The following is a 17,843-nucleotide window of genomic DNA, read 5'->3' as shown; positions in this document are numbered from 1 at the left end:
TGACAGTGATAATACAGAAGAGCTACCAACTGTGGTAGCAGCAGCACTCCTGGACGAAATACTCCACACAGGTAGCCTTGGGCTTACATAATTCCCTTTTTACAAAAATACCACCATCGTTATTACTCCTTTATCCCTTTTAAGTTCCTGGGATGGAAAATTTGACAATTTTTTTGTTTAGTTGTTGTTTCATTTGAATATCTCCCTTGGTCAGTTAACATCATAATTAACCGGGAAAACTGTTCTTTGAAGGATGGAATCAAGGGTTTCCTAGAAAGACTAGTTAATATTACCTTTATGTTAGAGCCATGTACTTCTGCAAGAAGAATTTGTTCTGATTTAAGTCCACAGAGATCACTCAGCTGTTTTTTTAAACCTGTGTACTTTTCATCCATATTCAGTCTTAGTCCATAACGTACAGGGGTAGTACCGTCCAACTTAATAACTAGTAAAGAGAAAAGATCTTTTATCAGTAAAATGCTGATTTCACTGCAAGTTTTACACTGTGTATGCGTCTATGACTTGGAAATAGCAAACATTCCAATTTAGAATTTTTATTTTATATTCAGATGGTACTTAGGGGTCATATTGAGTGAACTCATTTTTTTTTAAATGTTCATCTGAAATAGAAGTGTGAATGGCTTTTCAAGATTTTAAAGAGTTTCTGGCATGTTTGAAACTAACAGAGGAATCAATAGGCACAAGAATGGATCCACATTCCAAGTCTTTCAAACCTCAAATCATGTCTGAAATTAGACTGCTAAATTATAACATGCTGACTATTAATTTTTATGAGAATGCATTATAAACAAACCATATTTACAAATTCAGGCTGTTTGAAAACGTAAAAGACAATGGAGTTAAATAATTTTTCAGAATGTTGTGACCTACCTGTTATTTCTAAGTGCATATAACTGTCCATTGGTAGTGGCAAAGACAAAAAATTGAATGGGTCAAATCGGACACTGATATGACCACACGTCTTGCATTTGACTTGGGACCTTAACTGCCCGTGAAACAAATCTACAACAATTGATCTATTCCTTCTCAGATGGTTGTCCCAGGCCTATCATGGAAAAAGATTAGAGAAAAAAAGATTTTTTTTCAAAATTTAAAAGAATAGTATTTCTACACAAATTCAAAGAAACTGGTTAAATAAATGAGGTTTAAATGTCAAAAACATAATCTCTAATGTCTATTTAAAATATAAAAGCTTTCTGCCTACAAACTTATAATTCAGATATATAATTGAAAATGTATTACCTACTGGGATAGTAGAGAAAACCAGTTATTCAATAGAATGTGATTCTTTCTGCTCAACCTATAAAATATTAAATTCAGATGAAAAATCCTATTTTTTCTTTATTCATACCATGGTAACAATGATTATGAAAGTTCTTTGTCCATTAAAAAGCAAGTAAAATGTGCCTGTTGGTCACTATATTATGCTCGCAATTATGGGACTCTTGAAGTTCTACTGAATAATTCCTATATTCTCTCCCAAAGGTGTACAATGTGAAAAGGTCACATTTTTCTATTTTGATTAAGGGTGCTTTGTTTTGGCATTACTGCACAAAAATTTAGCAGAAAAATTCCTTCACTTTTATACTGAAATTCTGATCACAGAATTTAAGTTGTGCAACACACACTTGTGGCCAAAACATTTTATTTATTGTTTACATTAGGAAATCAAAACCAACAAACCTCTGCAGCTACTTCCCAGTCTGGTCGACCATCACTGTCCTTCAGTTCCACATATGGCTTCTCATGGACTCGGTTGAGATCTTCATGAAGACCATCCAAGAGAAAAGCCAGAAGTTCTTGAGAGTCTTGTTGCTGGAACCCATTAAACCTGGGAGCATATTTTGCTATGGTCCACTATAAATATAAAAGGAATCAAATTCATTATTTGCTACTTCATAAAATTTAGAATGAACATGCCCCATAATTCAACCAGAGGCATTATAAGAAGGTAAAAAGTATGGTATTTAGTGTCTATTTCAGCAAATATATTTTGGATAATCATGACAGCTTTCTAATCTTAATCTCAAATAACAATAACAATAACAACAACAACAAAAAAAGTATTTGGCCAATATTGTATCCTAGTTCAGCATCGTAAAAGCAAACAGTTCTTTAGGTATTCAGGTGTTATTTAAGTCAGGCAGGGCAGAAACATTAAAACAGCATTTGCGGTTCCTGTTATAATGTTCGCTTTTACAGTTAACCTTTCTTGTCTGGCTGTATCCTAATTTTTATTATTAGAGGCAGAACAGTCTCATGTTTAATGGTAAGGACGTACTAACTAGCTTGCAACCTTGGGCAAACTATTTAACTGCTCTGAGCCTTAGTTCCTCAGCCATAAAATGGAAACAATAGGCTCTGGCTGGGTAGCTCAGCTGGTTACAGCATCATCTTGATAAACCAAGGTTGAGAGTTCAATTTCTGTTGGCACATACAAGAACCAATGAATGCATAAATAGGTGAAACAGAAAATCAGTTTCTTTTTCTCCCCCTTCTTTCTCTCTCTAAAATCAATTAACTTAAAAAAAATGGGGATAATAACATCACTTTATGTTATAGGGCCATATAGAAACGATTAGTGGAACAACAAATTGATCTATCTCCTTTCTCCGTTCTAATATCAATAAATTTTAACAAATGAGGATAATAATATCACCTTACATTATAGGGCCATAGAAAAGATTAAATTAGTTAATATACATAAGGTAATGAGAACAGTGCCTGGTAAGTGGTAGTTAAATTTTTAACTATTACAATTATTATTTTAACATAATTTTGCCTTGTTTTTAAATAAAAATAACCTTAACTTCACTGATATTCACTACAAGTGATAGTAATATAAAATTTTATCTATTAATTACATTCTTCCTGCCACTTTTTAAAATTCTACATAGTTAAACTAAAACTAAAACGCTAAACATAAAAAACATGTAGAGAAAAACAATTACTTAAACAACTACTTAGGACTTAAATATTTTTGTATTATTTTAACTGCTTACCCGAAGCTTTAATGGGGCGATGTTCTTCTGGGTTCCACTCCAAAGTTCCTGTACTAAATCCCCATAGCATTTAGCCATATGCCCCTTCATACCAATGGGGTTTGTCCTGGAGGTTTGAGAGGAAGATTTGTTGCCAAAGATTCTCATAAATAATCATGTGGGCACAAAAATACCTAACATCTGTTTTCTCACATCAAAATATCTTTTTTAAATAAGAGAAGTATCCCCTGGCCCTTATTTAATACTAAATAGAGCAAATAAGGTAAGACTTTTCCCTCCCATGGTAAAGAAAGAGGAAATTTAGGTGATAATGAGTTCTTATCAAAGTTATAGAAAGTTAAGAGTTATACAAAGTTAATGATCAAGAAAGATTACCTGTTGAGTTCATACAGATGTCTCCCTGAGATAAAATACTGTGTCAGTGCCTGTGTGTTACTAACACACTGGATGCTGGAGTTCATGAAGCATGTGTTTCCTAGATTACTCAGACCTGTGGCTCCCTTTTCTGTGGGAACTGGAACAAACAATATGATAACTGAAGTCTAGCTGTGGTAAGATAATCATAGACTAAAGAGTTATGTATATTCAATGCAACATTTTAATAACTTTTTTTTTAAAAAAGACCTTAATTCCTTTTTATTTCTGAATAATATTCTGTATTAGGGATATAACACATTTGATTTATCCATTCATTTGTTGATGGCATTGGTTGTTTCTACATTGTACAAATATCTGTTCGGGTTTCTATTTTCAGTTCTACTGGGTACATTCCTAGGAGTGAAATTGCTGGGGGATATGGTAATTCTCTGTATTGCTTTTTGTACAATCACCAAACTGTTTTCCATAGTGGAGGTACCATTTTACATTCCCAACAGCAATGTATGACGGTTCCGATTTTTCCATATCCTCACTAACACTTATTTTTGTTTTATTGATTATAAGCATTTCAGTAGGTATGAAATGGTATCTTCTTGTGGTTTTGGTTGAATTTCCCTAATGACTATTGATGTTGAGCATCTCTTTATGTTCTTATTTCACATTTGTACATTGTCTTTGGAGAAATTTCTGTGGCAATCTGATGGTCCTTTTTAAACTGAGTTGTCTTTTTGTTGATGAATCACATAGTTATTTACATAATGGAGATAATAAACCCTTATCAGATATATGATTTGTAAATAATTTCTCCCAATGTAGAAGTTGTCTTTTCACTTTTTATTAATGCCTTTGATGCACAAAAGTTTTTGATTTTGATAAAGCTCAATTTATCTTTTTGTTGTTGTTGTTGCTCCTGATATTGATGGCGTATCTAAAAATCCATTGCCAAATCCTACGTTATGAAGATTTATCTGTATGTTTTTTTCTTCTTACGAGTTTTATGATTTTTAGGTTGTTGATCAATTTTGAGTTACTTTTTGTATATAATGTGAGGTAGTGGTCCAAGTTAATCCTTTTATATGTGGGAATCTAGTTGTCCTAGAACCTACCTGATCCCTCTACTATGATCACACAGCATCAGTGACTTGCCATTAACACTAACCAAGAGTCAACCACTGCTTGGACTTGACCACAACCTGGACTGGATCACCGCCACAGAGTTTATCACTATCCTATGTTGGAGCACTGCCCTAGACTCAACCACTGATGCATATTTGGAAAGCACCCTAGATTTTGATTTCGTTACTGATAAAGAATCAAACATCACCAGCTTTGTGAAAGAAGCCACTGAGGCCATGGCAAGTGTCACTGGTGATTATCCAGAAGAGCCCATGACTAGAGTACCAGGTGAGTTCAGCACCACCATGGAATCTAACATGTTCATCTCAGCACTTGCTCAAAAGGAAGCAAATGTTCCATTAGCGGTGTCCACCACCATGCTACCCACTGCTTTCCAAGGCAATTCTTAGCTTTAGAACAAGTCTACCACTACACAGTACAGGACTGCATAACACAGAAAACCAGTGAAACACAGCATGACCTTCTCAGCCCAGGAGAAACAGCAAGGCATTGCTGATTGTGGGCTGAGTGGAGAAAATTTGACACAGTACGGGGAAGGGCCATTTCTTATTTAGTATGAGTTCAATAAATGTTTATTAGTATTGGAAAAAAATATATAAATAAATAATTATTTAATTGTAAGGTTAGAAAGAAATTTGATGCTTCAGTAAAAAGAAAAATAAGAGTGGTCTAGTAACTTTTGGAGTAGAAAGCCAAAAGTTAATACTTCAATAATTGAGAAAGAGAAAAAAACAGTAACTTAAAGATAATCTTTTTAAAAATAATACACTGGCAACTTACCCTTGTGTCTGTCTATTTTACTACTGTTTGCTATAAAGGACATTTCCTCAGGCCAACTCATATCTTTGTTTCGAACTGGAAAGACAGAGAGAGCAATATGTTAATTTCTAATTCACTGAAATCACACCCACTCAACTGCTTTGGTTAAGAATAAAAGAGCTATTTCTAAATCAGAAAGTATAAAGAAAAAACAATCAAGTTATTTTTAGTAATTGACTCTGAAACCATTCTGACTCTTTATATTGGGAACTTTATAGTCACTTGATTAGATTTAATTAGTAAGCTATTCCCTCAGTTACATACCTAAACTAAAATTATACTCAACCATCAAAAGAAGTAATTAAAGCTCTTAAAGTTAAAATATTAGAAATATTACAATTGTTTCTTAAATTATGACAACTATGAGTATACTCTATTCATTTTAATACAAAGGCAGTTAGTAATGTTTCCATGAATCTTGATGGGAAAAGACATACTAAGTTTTCAATGACATGTGTATAAATCTATGTGTGACTATACAAGTAAGCTTTGTTGGTGAGTGACCAGTGTTGATGACTAATAAAAACCTGTGCCATTAACTATGCAAAAAAAATTAGTCTCCTTATTCAAACTCAGAGAAGTAGCTTGAAAATTTTACGAAACTTTGTAAACTTTTAACTGAATTCACTTGTTTCTACCCACCATTCCCGCCTCTTGACAATGAACATAGACATATTTTTCTTATAAAATAATCTAAATAGTAGGTAGGACTATATAAAGGTTTAATGGGTTTTCTTTACCATAAAGAATGATCAAATAAAGGTTGGGAAAATTACAAAATGGATTATTAGTGAGTAACTAAATCTTTAAATTGTCTCCCTAAAAATCTAATATAGATGCATGCTTCTTTCTTGTACCTTCAATTACCAGGTGCTGCTCATCTTGAATTTTCAAATATTCCAATCTATGATCTTCATCATCTAGAAGAGTAAGGTAATTCTGTGTATGGAGGAGGAAATGCTTCCATTAATTTGATTGATAAACTCAAAAGAAATATGGAAAAAAAATTAGTAACAATTAAAAATAGCCCTATAGTTATATACCCCATGGGACAGACATTAGGCATACTACAGTTGTCCAGAAACTTGTAATTTAAGTGGTAAAATGAGGGGAAAACTGTATACTTTGTAAACATGTACTTTATATATCTAAAACAAACTTACATAGGATTTTGAGGAGATCAGAAGAAGGTTCATTACACATCAAACCAAAATTCACTGAAATTTATTTATTTATTTTTTTTAAGGATTTTATTTATTTGTTTTTAGACAGAGGGGAAGAGAGCGAGAAAGAGAGGGAGAGAAACATCAATGTGTGGTTGCCTCTCATGTGCCCCCCACTGGGGATATGGCCTGAAACCCAGGCATGTGCCCTAGACTGGGAATCGAACCGGTGACCCTTTGGTTTGCAGGCATGTGCTCAATCCACTGAGCTATACCAGTCAGGGCGAAATTTAGATTTTCTGAAGAACTTACACAACTTTTCTTTACTACCCAGCATGAAATTCAGAAAATGTGCTTGTGATCAAGATGGAACTCGATCACTTACTAGGAACTGTAAATGTAAACTGAAAATGTAAAACCAAACGTTATGTAGTAGAATTATACATTTTTGTTTATGCTTAGCCTGTTTAAAATGCTCACACAATTAATTCATTTACTTCTTATAGCTTTCCTAAGGGAGCAATTATTATTTTCCCCATTTACTCATGAGAAAACTAAGATAGAGTTAAGTGACTTTTCCTTGGTTATATAACTAACAAGTGGCAGAGCCAGGACTTAATCCCTGGTAGTGTGGCTCCAGGAGCTGTGCTCTTAATGGTGACTAAAGGAGGACGTAAAAAAGAAGGAACTAGGGAATAGAGAATTAGTTAAAACTACTTATGGTCCAATTTCAACTATAATCTGAAAACATAATGTATATTAAGCAATTAACAGCACTGCCTCTGAGGCGAATAAAAGATAGGGATCAGAGAATGGGAAGGAAGAATGTTAACTATATACTTTTGTACTGTTTGAATTTTTTAGCATGTGTATGTTACTTCAGAACATTAAAAATAAGCTCCATTTAGTTGAAAAGGGATATTTTCTGTTACTTTATAACAATAATTTTTATAAGATGATACTGTGGCCCTGGCCAGGTGGCTCAGTTGATTGGAATGTCACCCGATATATCAAAAGGTTGTTGCAAATTTCATTCCTGATCAGGGCACATATTTAGGTTTTGGGTTCGATCTCCAGTCAAGGAGAGTATGGGAGGAAACCGATCGATGTTTCTCTCTCACAGGGATGGTTTTCTCTCCCTCCTTCTCTTTTTAAAATCAATAAACATATTCTTGGGTGAGGATTAAAAAAAAAAGTGGTACTGTCCATGATGATAAAGTGACAAATATCTACATGTATGCATATAGTAATTTAAAAGATGAAGTTTTCACTGAGATCCTTGGTATGGTTTCCAGCATAATTACTGTACACAACAATCTCATACTCATGAAATATGGATTTAATACTTGGTCTCTGAGTGGAGGTGCCTTCATGACTCTGAGATGCCTCTTACCTCACTGTTGTATAGCCACAGGCGCATATCTTCCTCTTTGATGCGCAGCCTCTGAGATAGATATTCATGAATTTCTTTGATGGTTTGCATTCGACTAAAACAGCCGGTGTAGGCTAAGACTCGCTTTAATGGCGCATTTGGAGAAGGTACATTTCCTATGGTCATAGTAATCACAATGAGGAAAAGACAGATGTTTAAAAAAGCACCCCTCAGCAATGGGGATTACACTATTTTAGGGAACAGTGATGAAAAATGAGAACTAGAGGTTTAATAATTTTATAAATTAAGCAGCTTTAAAATAAAACTTTAAAATGAAGACAGGAGGTCCAAGTATCTTAGAGTGAGTCCAAAGACTTAATTTTGAAAGGAAGCAACAAAATCACAGAGACTCAAATGATTGTCAGTACTCAGATCCCAGAAGAGTGGGAAATATAAACAAACAATAGGCATCAGCATTTTGGCTGCCCTCAGCTGGGTCACATTCAAAATCAAAACTCAGCATATGAATGGAGAAGATAAAATGGGACTGGATTTGAATTTCACAGATACATATAACTGGATTCACCTGATCCACTTTCTTAAAATAAACTCTTTGAATTACTAATCCCATCACTCTCAGGCCATTAATTGGACCAGTTACCTGGCACACTGGTACAATTACACATAAAAATTTTACTTAATAAACCAAAACAAAAATAAACTTAACATATAGATACAATCCATCAAGGGTCCAATTGTATGTTCCAGGTGATTTACTGCCCATTCAATCGTGGCTCAATTTTATTCCTCTTATTAAATGCACTTCGAGTCTTCACCAATTAAATAAATCGGAGAAAAGTATTCACATCATCCACTTTTTTAGAGCTTCCAAAAAGAATTCACTCACCTAAAATAGGCTGAAAAATCATCTAAGAAACAATGCTTCCTGTGGCTTGGTCTATCAAAAAGGCTATCTTTAAGTCATTGTAACTGTGGCAAGGTTTGTATACTTGTCATTACAAAAGGAATAAAAAAGCCTAGTAAACAGCTGTAATAAATTGGGTAATGAGAAGTATGAAAACTATACTATGGTAGAACAAAACCCAACCATGATCAATTTTAAACACATAGCAAAGCAAATCTTTTTCTATCAGCAAGCAAAGGATAATCCCTTTTAAAAGAAAGCATAAGAGCAAATTTCTATAATTATTAATCAGAGGATTAGTTTTAAGATTACAGCAAGAAAGCATATTTTTATAAACTTCAAAATGATTAATGATTGATTTCACAACTAATTAGTAAGGAATAAAATTTCAAATTAAGAACAAATTTGGAGAGTAACTATTCAGTTCTAGGATTCAGAAGCATTTGCAAATGTAGTGTCCAAGTCAATTTCTATTTTCCTAAGCCACATAAGAAATTTGTTTGAATTCTAGACAGCTCATTAATCAGGCAGCCACTTATTATACATAGTTTTGTGCTTTTGAATAGCATCAAATCTAGTGGAATTTACAGAGCAGCAAAAATCTAGGATCAGCACAAGAGTTGCAAAGAATACTTAACTAAAAGCGCAACAACACATCTTGCCTCTCATGTTATATTTCAAAGAGAATTGAAGATATGTGCTCTGGGTGGCATGGAAGCAAGCAAATACTTTCATTCGATGGGAAAGTAAATGAAGAAAGTTTCATAGAGGTTCTATTTCATGATTTCTTGATTTTGATGTTTTTCCCAAAGTTTGGTTAGGGAGAGGTCACTGATTTGCTATAATTCTTGCCAAACAATATGTGTAAGAATCTCTATTTGTTATCTGAATGTAAACTTTAAATAAGACATTAAACTAACCCTATTTGATTTCAAAGGAGGGATGGTACATTAGGGTTGGTTTGGGTTCATAGGTAGTTCTTGCATACTAAATTATATTAATTATAAAACATGGAATTTTTAACACAAAGTTGAGACTCTGTAAATGGATGAATTCATTACTTCTGCTGAAGAACCATTTCAAATATTTACAAAACAAAAGCATAGAGCAAGTACTACCCATCAATAAAACCCAATTTCATAGAGAGATCAAGGGGGAACTTTTTACATATAATATGTTAAAATGAACACTTATTTATTTGTGATTTTGATAGTCTTTCAAAGCAAATGCGTCACTTTCACTTTCAAAAATATTCCTTTGCTTTGTATTATCTGTGTCCCATAAGAGACAGGCTCCTCAGACTGAGTATAAAAAATGTATCATGTTTTATAAAAAAAAAAAAGAACAGAACCAACCCAAGAAACACACACACACACACACACACACAATACCACATGATGTTGCCAAAGAAATCACTTCTAAAAATTTGAGTGGATGTGAAAAGAGAAGTCACTGACTGGCCGATTCTAACTTAGGTCAAGCAAATAATTTACAATGACTTGTTCTCAAAGAAACAAAGTAGGTAAAAGTTATTTCTATTTATTATCATTGTATTTTTACAAACCAGGAAAGGAAACAACTCCTTCCAGTTTCCTGATGAAACTGTCTATTCCTGTCTAGTCTTGCGCATGACCATAGATCTAAGCCCCACAGTGATTATTGGTACAGTGGCACCAGACTTTGAGCAACTTGGTTTTTATTTTAATTTTTTTTAAGGAAATGCATGACATTCTTGCTGCATTCTTAAGTTACCTCTTGGTAAATGCTGAGGAAACATTCTCAGGCTCATCATACCCATATTCACCCAGATGTTAGACTGCTGTGTCCGAGTGGCAGGCTGCTGTCTCAGGAACAGAAGGTATCGAGGAAATAATTCCAGCTCTGGGATTTCTGTCTTGCTATTCTTGATCACCTGTTGTTTTAATAAATGTAACATTATTTATTTTTAAACTAAAATGTTTAATAAGTTTACTACTTGTATTTCAGTTAATTACAGAAATTCACAGATTTAAATTACATGGGTTTAAATACACCCCAGTTTCTGCTCCTAAATCCATCTGTTAAGATTAGAATTCCTAGTGGGTATTTTTTCCCCTTTCATTTAGAAGCAGTATTGTCAAAATTAAATTTTAAAAACTAAAATATTATCTAATTTTACTACCCTCACACTGTATATCTTTTTTTCATTTTTACATATTTCATGTATATAAATGATGGTCTTTTAAAAGACAAATTCTTAAGACTGGAAGTTACAAGTCAAAAAGTATGAAGCCATGCCATTAACTATATAGGTCATATTGCCTACCAAAGTGTAGCAATTTACAATATTCCCAGAAATGTATGAATGATTTTGAGGAGTTTTTTTTAAGGCACGCTGATATGACAGCTGTCACAATACAATCTAACAAAATTTTTTTGAATAAAGTTAAAGACAACTAAGCACTACTAGAGCCATCTTATGGAAAAGAACAAACTTTTTGGCCAACCCGATAATTAGTTTGTGTGCACCATAAGATGAAAAAGGCTGAATCACTCACTGGCTTAGCCTCATGACTCCCTGACTTTACTTAGTCCAGTGACTATTCCCTCCACTCCATAAATGCCACCTACCCCACAGGCATATCACTACATGGTTGGTACCTAATATACCAGTCAATAAATGTACAAATAAATGAATGAATGAGAAGGAACCTAAAGTTTATTCAACTGATTTGAACTGGTATTGAGTACTCTGTTACTATAGGTAAGAACTAATTTGTGGATAGTGAGGGTCATATGTAAAAGTAATAGAAGACCCCATCTATGACTACGCCTTATATAAGGTACTATTGGCTATACTTACAGGTCTAGGAAGGGCCAGATTTGCTCCATACCAATGATAAAGTGCTCGCCACACAGGTTCGGGGACCATTTCGTAATCTCTTCCATGGATCAGCTGTGGAGTTCGTTTTAATCGTCCGCCTTCTAGTGTTAATGATGTAGCCTTAGAAGAATAAAATGTAAATGCTGATTTTTAATATTATAGTCTGTTGTGTTTTAACAAAATGTAAATATAGAAGAACACACACATTACTAGTCAGTTTCATGTTACTGGAAAAAACCCCAAATTTTCTAAAAGAAATTTTTATTTTTAACTTACCAAATAAACTACCTAAGAAAGGAATTCAAAGCAAATCATTTGGAAAAATCATCAGAGCATTTGGAATTAGTAAGTCTGGTTTTCACAGATTTCTTCCAGACAATAAAAAATATTATTTTGGAAAAAAATTCCATTTACATATGAAATTACATTTTCACAGTAACTGTTCTAAGTAAGAATAAGAACATTTCCAAGGACCACTACAGTGCTTCTAGGCAAGTAATAAATCGTAAAATATTCTCTTGGAAATCTACTTTGCAAAGAGATTTCCATCCACAACAGGTTAATTAAATGAACCACTAATGATTTCTTATGTGCCAAAACCTCTAGAATAACATTTATTTGCAATCTGAAAGAGAATGATTTTAAGTAGATGTCAAATTACTTACCTTTACTGGTTCTTGAGTTACTAGTGGCTGGTTATCAATAGCCCCTGGTTTCTGAGGACTGAGATGCAACAAAATATTCCCATTGGCTCCTAGCAAACATTGGTTGTTATTGTCAGAAGTGTTATGTTGTCGAGCAAAGCACATATCTGCCCCTGGTGTAGCAGAATACAAAAAGCCTGTAAGGAAATAGAGGGTGGAATCTCTGTATTTTAATTATTATACATAAATAGGCTCGAAGATATGAACTCAATGTCCATGTATTAGGTTAATGTTATTATCCCATTGGCATGTCAGTACAGTAGATTCTGATTAATCTGTAAAACATAGAAAATACACGTGTATTCCTTTCTGGACAATGCCTAGCATAACACTAGGTGGAATAAAAAAATTTAAAAATTTAAAAATTTAAAAATGAACATTTGGCCAGCCTCCTAGAATATCTGATAATTCACCACAGGAATTAAAAGTCCTCTGATAGGAAAAAAGATGTATAGCCAAGTAGCTAGTCTCTCCCACACTCTCCCATAATTCTCTTCTATCTGGAAACACATCCCAAATATTCCTGGGAGATAATGGTGATGAGTCTAAACCAAAGGGAAGAAGCTAAAATAAGAACTTCAACAGAAAAATGCTGGGGGGAAGAAACCGTTCCCTAGTAAATCTATTTGAAAGGAAGGCATCAGTATTATTGGGTTGGCCAAAAAGCCCATAAAAGATTTTTCCATAAAATAAAAGAGACATTTTTCATTTTTACCAATAACTTTATTGATTTGGACATTTTGACTATGTCAGCTATCTTCTGCTATTGGCTTCTAGTGGGCAGAGGCTAGAGGTGCTGCTAAACATCTTCCAATGCTTAAGGCAGCCCCTCAGCAAAGAATTATTTGGCCAAATGTCAACAGTACCAAGAAACTTCGCAAAACACTTTTGACACATTTGATCAGTCACCGCACCTTCTCCATACACTGTACAAATCTTTTATTGTGTTTCTGTTGCATTTTTACCTTTCTTGAAATAATAAAACATAATATACTAAAAATGTTGCATATTTTCTTCCATCTTCAATATTTAAATGGCTACACAAAAATTCACCAATTTTGGTAAGTTTTTTTTAACGCATGCTGATATGACAGCTGTCACAATACAATCTAACAAAACTGTTTCAAATGAAGTTAAAGAAAACTAACTACTACTAGAGCCGTTGTCTGGAAAAAACTAAATGAACTTTTTGGTCAACCTGATACAATAGATATATATACACAGGAAAATTATTAATGATGACAGTTGTGAATTTCAATGATATTTTAAGAAATTTCAACTCTCCACTACATGTTAATCTCAGGTAAACATTCTAGCCATCAGTTACTTTGAACCTGTGTCACTGCTCAGCCGGTTAATAACAGGTTATATAGTAGGCATATTAAAAAGACCTTACAGAGGTTTAAGGATTAATCCTGGTGTTAAAGCCAGAGAGAGCACTCCTAGGACTGCTAAGTGATCTTTGTAATGTCAGATGGGGAGAGAAGCAGTAAATTCTACAGTTTCCTAGAGAAAATGCTACCTCTGTCCAGTGTGCCTACTCCCTCCACAGAAAAGGAAAAAAGATCCCAAAGATGAAATAACAACAGAATAAGAATGACAGTCTTGATCCTATATCACCAGAATAATAGGGGATCAACTTAATTTACTTGGGCCATAAAAGCACCAAAGCATCTCCCTCATCTTTCCCAACTTAGTGCAGAACCACTAAGTTTTAGGTATCAAGGACTGAAGGGAATTATGGGAAGCACTGTGAATTCTTTCTCAATATTTTAACAAAACAATTCCCAAATTCTGGCCTGACATGTCTGTAAAATTTGATATAAGGGTACGTTTAATACAGTGAAGACACGCTTAGAGTCCTGAAAACAGAAATTTAGATTTTTAATTCCCAAATCTATGTGTATTGATAATTTAGTAGCAATATGGAGAAATGTAGCTTAATCAATGAAAACAGTGAAAATATTTAAGAATCTTATAATCATTTCATTCAAAACTTATTTCTGTGAATGGAAGCCTCATGCCCAATATCCTACCAAGCATACTTTGACAAAGTATACTCCTTTAAGAACTGACTGTGACTAAGCCTCACGGGAAACAAGTCACACTTACCACTGCCAGCAGTTTCTGATGCTTCAGATGCACTAGAAATGTTGTCTGAAAATTTCTCTTCTGTGGTGTTCACATAACTGAGGCTGCCTCCTCCAATTCTATCTTCACTCTGCTCTATAGAATGTACCGCTGTTCCAAATGAGTATTTTCCTCCATTCAGAACAGATGATGGCTCAATCACAACAGGGCTGGCATCCTAAAAATCATGAAGTCAGAGATAAAGAGGTAAAATTTAATAATGCAGCCTTCAATAATGAATCCCAAAATTATTTATTGTTTCTGATCCTCCTGTGGTTGGCTATAGTCATTTAAAAACATTTTAATGTATCACTAAATTTCTTCAAAGGGGAAAAGTATGTATAAATAAAATTGGTTGAAGTAGACTGGGAACAGACTGCAAAGGACTTTGTACTGTATAAAGTAATTTAGACTTTGTTGTTGTTAGATGCTATTCAGTGGGCTCCGACTCCTGGCAACCCTGTGAATGACTGATGTACGCAATCAGTGAACATCAGCCCTACTTAGCCCCTACAGGCTCATGCCTACAGTTTCTTTGATCAAGTCACTCCTTCCTATACTTGGTCTTCCTCTTTCCCTGCTGCCAGACTTTATTTCATTTAATAATGGATATCATGGAAGGCTTTCTGTGGTACTAAAAATTTAAATAATATTTATTTTTATTATAAAAGATTACATTGTCATTGTAGAAAATACAGAAAAATATGAAGACTATCACAAGTACTCAGATCCCACCATTTAGCATTAACTATAATTGCCAATTTGATGTTTCCTGTATTTCTTGTGACTGAAAATATATATGTATGCATAAAAAGTAAGTAGCATGGAGAATATGGTTAGAATTAAGGGGAGGGCTCTACCAGCTATGTGACCTTACAAAATAAGTAAATTTTTAAGCTTATTTCTTCATGGGTAAAATTAACATAATAGTAGCATCTACCTCAGAGTTATTGTGCAGATTATATAAGTTGCACATATAAAGTGCCTAACATGTAGAAAATGTAAATTATCATTTTGGTTATTAATCACCACATTTTAAACAAAGTATATTGTTTCTTTTTTTTCACTTAACATTATATTGATAAGATTTTTCTATGAAAGAATTTTAAACAGAGGAATAGCATAATCCAATGTTTGTTTTAAAAATAACTCTGTGTAGAAAGGACTGGAGGCAAAAACTGAAAGTTGTTACACAAGTTAGAAGATTCCTATAAAAAAGGTGAAGGGATTGGCCAAAGAACATTCATGCATAACCCACAGAGACAACAGTGTGGTGATGGCCAGAAGGAACGGGGGGGTGGGGGCTGGGTGGAAGCGGGCAAAGTGAGGTGAAGGGGAGACATCTGTTATAGTATCAACAATAAAAATAAAGTTTTAAAATAAATAAATAATAAAGAAGACTCCTATAATAATTCAGGCAAGAAATGACAAGGTACTAAGCCATAAAGCTAGTAGATTCAGGGATGAGGAGATGGAGAGAAGAGCATGGATTTAGGAGACGTTGGAGGTGAAAAAGTTGACAACTAACTGTATGTGAAACAGGGACAAAGATAATTAATTCCAAGGTAAAACATGAGGCACTGGCTTGTATGATGGGATGGGAGTTGATACCTTTATAAGGCAAGGTATATCAAGGTATGATATTCCAAGGTATGAATGGAATTGTTTTGGAAATGAGCTTATTTTGGGATATTCTGGTTTGAGATACCTGGACATTTGAGCCTAGTGCTCAGGACAGAGGAAGAGGCTAGATATAAAAATCTGAGGCTCAACAGACTTTCTGAAGCCCAAGAAAATGCTATGTGTAGAATAAGAAGAGAACAATATAGGCAGTGGAAGAATCTGGGAAGGAAACTGAGTCTGATTAATCAGAGAAAGGTCAGGAGATTTTAGGATACCAAAAGCAGAGACCACTACCACAGAACTAGTTTATACAAGTTTGGTGGTGAAAGAACAGATTAAGACTTGAGGAGAAGCAGAAGGGAGGGACTGTGAAAATGTATTATCTGCAAGTGTTTTTTAAAAGATCAGAATATTTGTAACTGAGGGGGTAAAGACAAAGACTGAAGGAACTAACCAAACAAGATCCTATAGACATTTGCCCAGATAGACAATAACATGGGTAAGAGAATTCAAATTTACTCAACAAACACTGACATGAATTTTAGTAGATAAAACTTATCAATGGATATGAGTCTTGAAGGCACCATTTATAAATAATGTAACTGAAACCCAAGAAAAATATCAAGTTTAAAATAGAAACTTCAGATCACATCATAGCAATAGCATAGAGGATGCTTTAGTTTCTTTTAATGTATTTATAGCATTTCTAATTTTAGCCCAAACAGGGAAACATTGTATCAACATTTTATTAGATATTTTCTTCTCTAGGAATGGAAGTCAGGTGAATACTACCAATTTGTAAAGCCTTCAGAAGCCAACTCTGAAGAAATTCCAGTGCCTTTAATCATGAGTATCTAAGAAGAGAGGTTTTTTCCTACACACCAAGTAACTTTATTGGATTAAAAAATTTTAAATAGCTAGATAGCCTTATTGTTAAAACTTCAAACAATTCAGAAGCATATAGATCCACATTCTTTATTAGAGATCCAAATGTTAGTATCTCCTGTCAATTATTAACTTTCTCAAAGTATGGGAAAGGTACCAGATTATTTTGGGCATTAAACAACCCTAGTTCACAGTGAAAAAGCTATTCTCTATTCAATTTTGTAAAGTCTTCTGATTACTTTAAGGAAATGTTCTCATTTTGGTACTAATGTGCTAATTTAATACTTGATAATTTCTCCTTTTAACAGAAAATGGAACTCAACATCAGAGTCTTCAAAAGGGAAAGCTATTTAGTTGAAATTTAATAATATATGTATCTTAAAGACTTTATTAATTTATTTTTAGAGAAAGGGAGGGAGAAAGAGAGGGAGAGAAACATCAGTGTGTGGTTGCCTTGCACGCCCCCAGCTGGGGACCTTGTTGGTCTGCAACCGAGGCCCATGCCCTGACTGGAAATCAAACCAGTGACCTTTGGTTCGCAGGCCAGCTCTCAATCCACTAAGCCACACCAGCCACGGCTAACAATATATTTCATTTTCACTGAATTTATTTTTATTTTGATCTATTTCTGGGATGTGACACTGATTTTCTATTTAAACCAGTAATAAAAAGTTTCCTTTGAAAATACATGTATTTACATAAAAATGGTAAAATTATTTATATAAACATAGTAAGTAAGTAACAGTATGGGTATTAATATGGCAAAAAATGGTAACCATAATACACAAGAGACTAAAACCTGAGACTCTACATTACATATG

At 34.0% G+C, this 17,843-nt stretch overlaps 1 protein-coding gene across 2 annotated transcripts in view; it reads right to left on the bottom strand.

Annotated features, from left to right (window-relative positions):
* The window catches only part of USP32 (ubiquitin specific peptidase 32), a 137,493-nt gene that overhangs the window by 20,993 nt on the left and 98,657 nt on the right, over positions 1 to 17,843 (bottom strand). The window contains exons 13-24 of one of the 2 annotated variants that reach the window (XM_024572877.3): positions 14,497 to 14,692; positions 12,346 to 12,521; positions 11,660 to 11,800; positions 10,570 to 10,729; positions 7,914 to 8,068; positions 6,215 to 6,296; positions 5,319 to 5,393; positions 3,399 to 3,537; positions 3,024 to 3,129; positions 1,705 to 1,878; positions 892 to 1,066; positions 294 to 445 (exon numbers count right to left, since the gene is read on the bottom strand). In XM_024572877.3, the coding sequence (XP_024428645.2) occupies positions 294 to 445; positions 892 to 1,066; positions 1,705 to 1,878; positions 3,024 to 3,129; positions 3,399 to 3,537; positions 5,319 to 5,393; positions 6,215 to 6,296; positions 7,914 to 8,068; positions 10,570 to 10,729; positions 11,660 to 11,800; positions 12,346 to 12,521; positions 14,497 to 14,692 (1,731 nt within the window). The remainder of the gene's footprint in view (positions 1 to 293; positions 446 to 891; positions 1,067 to 1,704; positions 1,879 to 3,023; positions 3,130 to 3,398; positions 3,538 to 5,318; positions 5,394 to 6,214; positions 6,297 to 7,913; positions 8,069 to 10,569; positions 10,730 to 11,659; positions 11,801 to 12,345; positions 12,522 to 14,496; positions 14,693 to 17,843) is intronic. The other variant, XM_024572879.3, reaches the window with a different exon arrangement.

This window comes from Desmodus rotundus, chromosome 9 (assembly GCF_022682495.2).
Source record: "Desmodus rotundus isolate HL8 chromosome 9, HLdesRot8A.1, whole genome shotgun sequence".
In the NCBI taxonomy this organism is placed as follows: Eukaryota; Metazoa; Chordata; class Mammalia; order Chiroptera; family Phyllostomidae; genus Desmodus; species Desmodus rotundus.
This window is presented reverse-complemented; position numbering and strand designations above follow the sequence as displayed.